The 9,857-nt window shown below is 49.7% G+C and overlaps 1 protein-coding gene across 1 annotated transcript in view; it reads left to right on the top strand.

Moving 5' to 3' along the window:
• Positions 1-315: 315 nt before the first annotated feature.
• NDUFAB1 (NADH:ubiquinone oxidoreductase subunit AB1) overlaps positions 316-9,857 on the top strand; it is a 13,838-nt gene continuing 4,296 nt past the window's right edge. Inside the window, exons 1-2 of the mRNA XM_032157124.2 lie at positions 316-527; positions 8,766-8,888. Of these exons, the coding sequence (XP_032013015.1) occupies positions 360-527; positions 8,766-8,888 (291 nt within the window). The 5' untranslated portion in view covers positions 316-359. The remainder of the gene's footprint in view (positions 528-8,765; positions 8,889-9,857) is intronic.

Here is a 9,857-nt window from a genome sequence, read left to right as displayed (position 1 = left end):
AGCAGTCCTGCCACCTTGGCCTCCCAAAGTGCTAGGATTAAAGGCGTCAGCAACCGCGCCCGGCCCCAAACGTTTAAATAGATGTATTTCAGAATGTTCAGATAAAAAATGAAAGTAGGTTTCTCGTGCCGTGTCGTTTAGGGAAAGACGGCGACGTCTGCACAGTTTAGTTGTGACACCAAGCACTTGTTCGTCCCCGAACCTGGATGGGCTCCGAGGGCGCAGTGCCTCCAGGAGCCGCCAGGGGCCGCCACCGCCGGCGGTGCCCGACAGTGCTGCTGTGTTCGTCGCCTGCGCGCTGCCGGAAGGGAACCCTGGCCCGGAGGCGGCGGCGCAGTGCATCCTGGGTTGGCGTAGCCATGGCGTCTCGTGTCCTTTCAGCGTATGTCCGCCGTCTGCCCGCGGCCTTTGCGCCGCTGCCCCGGGTCCGGATGCTGGCCGTGGCCCGGCCTCTCAGCACCGCTCTGTGCTCCGCGGGGACCCAGACGAGGCTCGGACCTTTGCAGCCGGCTTCAGTGCTCGCGCAGGTGACTCGCGGTGACTTTGCTGGTGCTTGGCAAGGGTCAGGGATTGGGCCTGGCGGGGGTGGGGGCCGGGCATCCGGGCCGCGCCAGCTGCAGGCAGGGGTGACCCGGGGGGCAGCCGGCTCGCTCCGCAGCCCCTCTGCCTAAAGGTGTTTAGTTGACCCCTGACGGGAGGCCGGGTGACCTCGTAATAACGAGCAGGAGCACTGACTCGAGTCCAGAACCGCTGGGCTGCCGCTTACCGAAAGTTTGGACAAGTCTCCTAGCCTGGCTCACACTCACCTGCAAAATTGGGATCCTGGTCTCTACCTTGCGGAGTAGCAATGAGGATTAGATGAGTTAATGCGGCTAGAACACCTCGTACGGTCTCAAAATAGCGGTCGCCGTATTGTAGTGAAAGCAGCATACAAAGAGGCAGCCACACTGGCCTACAGCCTTCTCCAGAGCGATTCTCTCTGCAGTTCTGTCCTTACTTTTCTCTGCGGCACCTTCTGCCTGTGTCCAGGACTCCTGGAAGTAATGCTAGGAAACAAGCGCAAGTGACCTTTGAACAATAAGGATTTGAATTGCGCGGGTCTACTTATATGCGGATTTTTTTCAACCAAACGCGGCCAGTATTTACGGGATGTGCTGCCACGCGTATAAGGAGGGCAGGCTCTTCCTATAAGCGGATTCTGCAAGGCTGACTGCGGGACGTGAGTGTGCGCGGATCTGGGTATAAGCGGGGGTCCTGGAACCAATCTCCTGCGCAAATACCAAGGAACGACTGTAATATATAGCTTGAGCTGATGAAATCTGCTTGAGGCTGAAACGCCGGGAGGCAGTGATTTCGGTTTTGTTGTTGTTTTTGAGACAGAGTCTCGCTCTGTCGCCCAGGCTGGAGTGCAGTGGCGTGATCTCAGCTCACTACAGCCTCCGGCTCACGGCAACCTCCGCCTCTCAGGTTCAAGCGATTCTCCTCCCTCAGCCTCCCGAGTATTTGGGACTCAGGCGCCCGCCACCATGCCCGGCTAAGTTTTGTATTTTTAGGAGAGACGGGGTTTCATCATATTGACCAGGTTGGTCTCGAACTCCCGACCTCGCGATCCACCCGCCTCGGCCTCCCAAAGTGCTGGGATTACAGGTGTGAACCACCGCGCCCGGCCTGCTGTTGTTTTCTGAGTTCTCCAGATGACTCTGAAGTGCAATTGAGAATAAAAATAACCTTCTTAAGGTAGGATAGACTCCCAAGGTCAAGTTATGAAACCCCTTTTCAAAGTCATAGACTTCAGGTAATAGTGGTTTCAACCTTGACTGCATGTTAGTGTGAAAAATAAGTGCATCTGGCCAGGCGTGGTGGCTCTCGCCTGTAATCGCAGCACTTTGGGAGGTCGAGGCGGGCGGATCGCTTGAGCCCAGGAGTTTGAGACCTTCTTAGGCAACATGGTGGAACCCTGTGTCTACGAAAAATACAGAAATTAGGCCGGGCGCCGTGGCTTACCCCTGTAATCCCAGCACTTTGGGATGCCGAGGCGGGCGGATCACGAGGTCAGGCGATCGAGACCATTCTGGCTAACACAGTGAAACCCCGTCTCTACTAAAAATACAAAAAATTATCCGGGCGTGGTGGCACGTGCCTGTAGTCCCAGCAACTCAGGAGGCTGAGTCAGGAGAATCGCTTGAACCCGGGAGGCGGAGGTTGCAGTGAGCCGAGATCACGCCACTGCACTCCAGCCTGGGTGACAGAGCCAGACTCCATCTCAAAAAACAAAAAATAAAGGGTTAAAAAGGCAGTAGATAGAATTGATGAGTGTCTGGTTCCTAAGATTAATTTCAACATTGGGCTAAAATGTGAAGTGACTGTCTTTGTTCTTACAGCTTTGATTCTCAGTTGATTGGACATACAGATCACTTGGGTTCGAATACAGATTCTGATTCAGCTCTGGGAAGGGGCCAGAGAGTTTCTACGTCCAGTGGGCTTCCAGAAGATCCTGCTGCGGGTGTTCTTTGGACCATGCTTTGAATGGCAAGGAGCTCAGAAATGTTCCACTATGGCGGCATGGCTTGCATATATAGCAGAGGAACCATTTTATTTATATTTACAAAGTGGTTTTGACTAAGTTCATTCAAAGATATTGAGGGCCAGCTGTGTGCCAGGACTCATGCTAGCTGTTGAGAGATACAGAGATGGATACAAAAGAAAGACATTAGCTTACATCTTCATTGAACACTTTGCAGCCCTTATGTCCAACTTGCCGGCTCCTTCTCTGCTGCTGTCTTCTTCCCTAGGCTGTTGTGACACTGTTCTCCCTTGGTTGGTTTGTCCCCCTACCTTGTTGGGACACTTTGCCTTTCAGGCTGGAGTGAATGGCATGATCATGGCTCACTGCAGCCTTGACCTCCTGGACTCAAATGGTCCTCCTGCCTCAGCTTCCTGAGTAGCTGGGACTACAGGCATGAGCCACCATGCCTGACTAATTTTTTGATGTCTGTATTTTTTTGTAGAGACGGGATCTCCTTATGTTGCCTAGGCTAGTTGTGAACTCTTGGGCTCAAGCGATCCTCCTGCCTCAGCCTCCCAAGTGCTGGGATTACAGGCATGAGCCATCACACCTGGTGTGCCTAACCTTTAAATGTTGGTGGGCTCCCGAGTTCTCTTACCACACACGCTCCTTGGACTCTTCACTCTTGGTTTCTGTTATTGCTGTATATCCCAGACCGCCGCCTCCAGCCCTTGTTCATCTCATTTGGACCATTGCTCATGCTACCTATTCCCTGCTGTGAAATTTCCTCTCCTCAAATCCATCTACTATGCCAACTTCAGAGCAACTAGTCACTCATTTACACCCTTTTTCCCAAAAGGAGCTAAGGCAGCTTTCCTGAGTATAAAAATACCAGATGATATAAAATAGAAGGCAAGGAAAAAAACAAAAAAAGAAACAAAAACCAAGGGCAGTGGCCTAAAATGCAGCCTGGAAGTCTTATACTTGATCCAGGCAGGCCCCGAATCTACACTATCCAGCAGCTGGAGCACAACGATAATTTCCAGCAGTTCTATGGGGCATGGTACCCAGATGAAGACAGCACTTGTGCAAAAAAAAGCTAGCTCTTCCAGGACTGGGACCAGGACCAGACAAAGTCCCAGTCCCTTCCCATGGCCCTTAAGGCTCTGCAGACCTGGGCCCTCCCTCTTAGCCTCCAAGCCTGTCATCTGTGTACCATCTCCCGACATGAGCTGATGTCTTCTCACATAGACACAGGCACTGCACTTTCATGCCTTTTTTTTTTTTTTTTTGGCAAGGTCTCTGTCACTTAGGCTGGAGTGCAGTGGCACGATCATATCTCAGTGCAGCTTCAAACTCCTGGGCTCAAGCAATCCTTCTGCCTCAGTCCCTTGACTAGCTGGGATAACTGGCCCGCGCTACCACGCCTGGCCTCATTTCCTTTTCTTGACCTGTTCTTCCTTCTCCTTGAATTATCAGTCTCGACTCTTTTCCTCACCAAATCCAAGTCTGGCATCCTCCTTTTCGGCCACTCAAGGACTGAGTGACAATTTTTGTTATTGCATCAGCCTACAGATACTTCTGTCATGGTGCTTGCCATATTTTTATTTCAACTAAAATGATCTGTGGATTGGTCTTTTCCATTAGAGTGTAAGCTTCTCTGGGGGGAAGGTTGTGTCTTACTCATCTTTGCATTTCCAGTCCATTGCACAGTTCTTGGCATACAGGTAAAGTTCCCAGGCTTCTGAGACAGTCGTGTAAATAAAGGCAAGACATTGTGAAACAGGTGTGTGTAGTGCAGAAGCAAAAAGAGATACTTGACCAACCTCTCAGTGAACGTGATCTTGAAGGCCTGTGCAGAGGCCAGGAAGAGCCTGGCACTTACCTCCTTGTGGTTGACTCTTAGGGTGTCTGGAAGGGAACATTGTTGGGGGGAAGAGAGTGAGCATATCATGAAGGGAGCTGTATGCTGCAGTGAGGAATTGTGGGTATTCTCTGTAAGGTCATAGGGAGTGAACATGAAGCAGGGCTTATTGAGGGAATAAGCCCCAGGTGGAGTTTGAGAGGTCTGGGCTGCCTGTGTAGAGTGGACCAGTCGGCAGTTTGTAGAGACGGCCTTTAAAGCCCTCTCCTTAGCCTCCTCTGAGTTTGCCTCAGGCAGAAGTGGGCCCCAGTGGAGTACCGGGATTCTGATGGAACCTCATCTGTTTGAATTACTAGCCCAGAGGGTCATCACTGTTTACCTGCAAACAGTACCTTCTCTGATGTCTGGGAGAGGTGGTTTATTTCCCATATAATTGTTAAGTATAGATCTTGGGGAAGAACAGTTAACACCAGAAACATCACATGTTGGCTGTTGGGGAGGTGCTTGTCCATTTTGTATCCCTTTTATTTTTTCCCAATCAACAGAGATCCAGCTAGAAGGAGCAACAAGACCTTCCAAGAGGCCATGCTGGAAGGACATGGGGTGAGGGGGATACCTAACCTTCCCTTGCCTCAGTTTCTCATCTGTAAAAAGGAAGGTGATAGTATCATGAATCTCACCAGAATACTGGAGAGTTGAAGAAAGATGATGTGTGTAAAGTGCTTAGGGCAATATCATAGCCTGACTTGATAAGAAATCAATGGAGACCGGGGCGTGGTGGCTTATGCATGTAATCCCAGCACTTTGAGAGGCTGAGGTGAGTGGATCACTTGAGACCAGGAGTTCAGGACCAGCCTGGCCAACTTGGTGAAACCTCATCTCCACTAAAAATACAGAAATTAGCCAGGCATGGTGGTGCATGCCTGTAATCCCAGCTACCTGGGAGGCAGAGGCATAAGAATCACTTGAACCTGGGAGGCAGAGGTTGCATTGAGCCGAGGTCACAACACTGCACTCCAGCCTGGGCAACACAGTGAGACTCTGTCTGAAAAGAAAAAAAAAAAGACCAGAGGCAGGAGCATGAGAGGTAGTAGGATCAAGTATTTTGGGGCTACGCTACAGCCAAGGTATGAAACTAGCTGCTGCTGGTCATTGTTCTCAGGATCCTACTAAATAACCCTAAATAGCACTTACTGTGTTAAGTGCCAGCCAATGTCCAAGCCCTTTACTTCATCTCACTGATGCTTCACAACAGTCCTGTGAGTGTGCTACTATTGTTTATCCCCATTTTACAGATGAGGAAACTGAGATGTAGAAGGTTAAGTAACCCACCCAAGGCCAAACAACTAGTGAGAGCCAGCACCATGGTGCAGGCGTAGGCGGTCTAGTTTCGGAGTCTGAGCTCTTGCCCACTAACTTACTGCCTCACGCTGACCCTGATGCAGCACCCACTCTTGATTGCCATGTGGCCTCCAGTCAGAGACTCATTTAATTTAATCACATGGTGCCCACCTGGCCCCTGTAGGTACTTGCCGGAGCTGCCGAAGACAATGCTGACAACCTAGTTGGCCTCATGGGTAGCTGTGTACGAACATAGAATATACCCTCACCAGGGGTCTTGCTTTGTTGCCCAGGTTGGTCTGGAACTCCTGGGCTCAAGTGATCCTTCCACTTTGGCCTCCCAAAGTGTTGGGATTACAGGCGTGAGCCACCACACCTGGCCTCGTACCATTTCTTTTGTTTTTTGTTTTTTCTTTTTTCTTTTTGGAGGCAGAGTCTCACCCTGTCGCCCAGGCTGGAGTGTAGAGCCACGATCTCAGTTCACTGCAACCTCTGCCTCCTAGGTTCAAGTGATCCTCCCACTTCAGCCTCCTGAGTAGCTGGGATTATAGGCACACGCCACCATGCCTGGCTAATTTTTGTATTTTTAGTAGAGACAGGGTTTCACTATGTTGGGCAGGCTGGTCTTAAACTCCTGACCTCAAGTGATCCGCCCACCTTGGCCTCCCAAAGTGCTGGGATTACAGGCGTGAGCCATCACACCTGGCCTTGTACCATTTGTTGATAAGCACACAGTCTCTGTTAGATCCCTCCACCTGAAACTTCTTTTCTGCCATTGCCATATTACCTCATTTCTTCTCCCCCTTTCTCTTTATTCCTTTCTTCTCCATTTTATTTGTGACTTGGAAACCTATTTGAGTCATTGTTAAGTAGGCCGGTGATGTGCCTGTATCAAAGGTCTCCTTAATCCATGTATAATAGGAAAGGAGACTAGACATTTAGACAAAGAAACATGCTCTAAAACTCTTGAAAGTACTCAGAAAGGCTCGTTAGAATATGTCATACTCTCCAACTCATCTCTTTAGCTTGCTGATTAAACCTGATTTTTTTTTTTTCTTGAGACGGAATCTCTGTCACCCATGCTGAAGTGTAATGGCGTGATCTTGGCTCACTGCAACCTCCGCCTCCCAAGTTCAAGCGATTCTTCTGCTTCAGCCTCCTGAGTAGATGGGATTACAGGCACATGTTACCATGCCCAGCTAATTTTTATATTTTTGGTAGAGATGGGGTTTCACCATGTTGGTCAGGCTGGTCTCGAACTCCTGACCTCGTGATCCGCCCGCCTCGGCTTCCCAAAGTGTTGGGATTACAGGTGTGAGCCACTGCGCCCAGCCTAAACCTGATTTTAATAACTGACTTCTTTTTCTTTTCTTTTTTGAGACAGAGTCTCTCTCTGTGGCCCAAGGTGGAGTGCAGTGGCATGATCTCGGCTCACTGCAACCTCTCTCCTGGGTTCAAGCAATTCTCATGCCTCAGCCACCTGAATAGCTGGGATTACAGGCACACACCACTATGCCCAGCTAATTTTTGTATTTTTAGTAGAGACGAGGCTTCACCATGTTGGCCAGGCTGGTCTCGAACTCCTAGCCTCAAGTGATTGGCCCACATCGGCCTCCCAAAGTGCTGGGATTACAGGTGTGAGACAACACACCGGCCCAATACCTGTTCTTTATGCAAGATGAATGTTTCTTATACAGAGGTTATACTGGTTTGGTTTCCTGGGCAGTATTTATTATGATTTTTCATGGACCTTTGTGAGTTTCAGGGACCTGAGCCCTAACAAGCAGCCCCACTTTCTACAGGGAAATGCCTTAAGAACACCAAGCCTCGGACTTAAAATCAACTTCAGGAGGTAAACAAACCAACTTAGATTAGGGATTTCTTTCTTTTTCTTTTTTTTGAGATGGAGTCTTTCTCTGTCGCCCAGGCTGGAATGCAATGGCGCGGTCTCTGCTCACTGCAACCTGTGCCTCCCACATTCAAGCGATTCTCCTTCCTCAGTCTCCTGAGTAGCTGGGATTACAGGTGCCCACCACCACACCTGGCTAATTTTTGTATTTTTAGTAGAGACAGGGTTGCACCGTGTTGGCCAGGCTGGTCTCGAACTCCTGACCTCAGGTGATCTGCCCACCGTGGCCTCCCAAAGTTCTGTGATTAATAGGCGTGAGCCACCACGACTAGCCAGATTAGGGATTTCTGTAGTGAGCAAAACTGCCAGATACCCTGTTTTGTTTTCTCTGGTTCTGCATCGTACCTTCCACAGCATTAAACCCCCTGACCTGTAATTGCAGCTCATTCCACATTTGTGGAATGAAATCTGGTCAATACCCTAATACCTAAACATTGAGCCAACTAATACCAACTAATAGAGATACATGAGGTATTGCTCTAACATGGCAGAGGCCAGAAGGGCTCATGGTTTGGCTGGTGGCCATGAGGCAAGCCTCGCTGGAAGGGAAACAGAAAGGGAAACAGATTGGAACGTAATGACTGTAAGCTCCCTCATCCCCTCTTTGGGTGGGTGGCCAGCTTCCTTTGTCCTGGCTGAGGTCAGGGAGATAACTGCTGGAGCCAAACTAGACCTTTCTGGTGTATGGTCCTCAATTTGAATTGCCTTTGGGTTTACCATGACAGCTCTTTCCTTGTGGGTTATTTTGACTTGGGTCTGCCTATTAAAGGTGGCAGCACCCTGTAGAGGCCTCGGGATGCTAAAGATGCCATGAGAAGACATAGGCATTCTGCAGACGCTAGACAATTTTAGTGGCAGTTAGTGTCGCAGAGCAGGATGAATGTCCAGAGTCTGAGGGTTGAACCTAGGAGGCAGAGGGGCCAGTCCTGGCTCCCAGGAAGGAGGCCTGAGATGCTGCCGAACTGTTGGGGCTTCTGCGATTACCCAGTCCTGCAACTTGGTGTGTCCTAGTGGCCACAATGAGAATCAGATGCTGTGGTTCTCTAAAGCCCGGAAAGTTCTGTGAAAGTTACCTATAGGCTTGTGCATTGATTTAGAGGCATTTTCCGTTCAGTGACAGTGTTTCCTTCCTGCCCTTGCTCTAGGTTCCTGGTAGAGTTACACAGTTGTGCCGCCAGTATAGCGACATGCCTCCTTTGACGTTAGAGGGCATCCAGGACCGTGTTCTTTACGTATTGAAACTCTATGACAAGATTGACCCAGAGAAGGTAACTGATGGTGGTTTGAATTTTCTTCTTTAAATACAGAGTATTTAATTACATGGTACAAAATGCAAAGGGATAGATAGTAAAAATCTCCCTGGCTCCCAGCCACCCAGGCCCATTCTGGGAGACAGCCAGCGCTATCAGTTTCATGTATGTTTCCAAAGGTACTCAATGCATATGTTAAAGAAGTATACGCACACGTGTGTATATTATATGTATGTATATCTCACCCTTTTTAAAAATCACAAGTGGCCGGGCGCTGTGGCTCATGCCTGTAATCCTAGCACTTTGGGAGGCCAAGGCGGGCGGATCACCTGAGGTCGGGAGTTCGAGACTAGCCTGACCAACATGTAGAAACCTCATCTCTACTAAAAATACAAAATTAGCCGGGCATGGTGGCGCATACCTGTAATCCCAGCTACTCGGGAGGCTGAGGCAGGAGAATCGCTTGAACCCGGGAGGTGGAGGTTGCAGTGAGCCGAGATAGCACCATTGCAGTCCAGCCTAGGCAACAAGAGCAAAACTCCATCTCAAAAATAATAATAATAAAAACACAAGTGGGGCCGGGCGTGGTGGCTCATGCCTGTAATCCCAGAACTTTGGGAGGCCGAGGCGAGTGGATCATGAGATCAGGAATTCAAGACCAGCCTGGCTAAGATGGTGAAACCCCATCTCTACTAAAAATACACAAATTAGCCAGGCGTGGTGGCAGACACCTGTAATCCCAGCCACTCGGGAGGATGAGGCAGAGAATTGCTTGAACCCGGGAGGCAGAGGGTGCAGTGAGCCGAGATCACGCCACTGCACACTGCAGCCTGGACGACAGGGTGAAACTCCCTCTAACAACAAAAAAAATTGAATCTTTTGTGTAGGTAAGGCAGTTTGTTTTTTTTTTTTTTTTTTTTTTTTTTTTTTGGAGACGGAGTCTCGCTCTGTCACCCAGGCTGGAGTGCAGTGGCACGATCTCGGCTG

The sequence above is a fragment of the Hylobates moloch genome, unplaced genomic scaffold (genome assembly GCF_009828535.3).
Source record: "Hylobates moloch isolate HMO894 unplaced genomic scaffold, HMol_V3 SCAFFOLD_6, whole genome shotgun sequence".
NCBI lineage: Eukaryota > Metazoa > Chordata > Mammalia > Primates > Hylobatidae > Hylobates > Hylobates moloch.
This window is presented reverse-complemented; position numbering and strand designations above follow the sequence as displayed.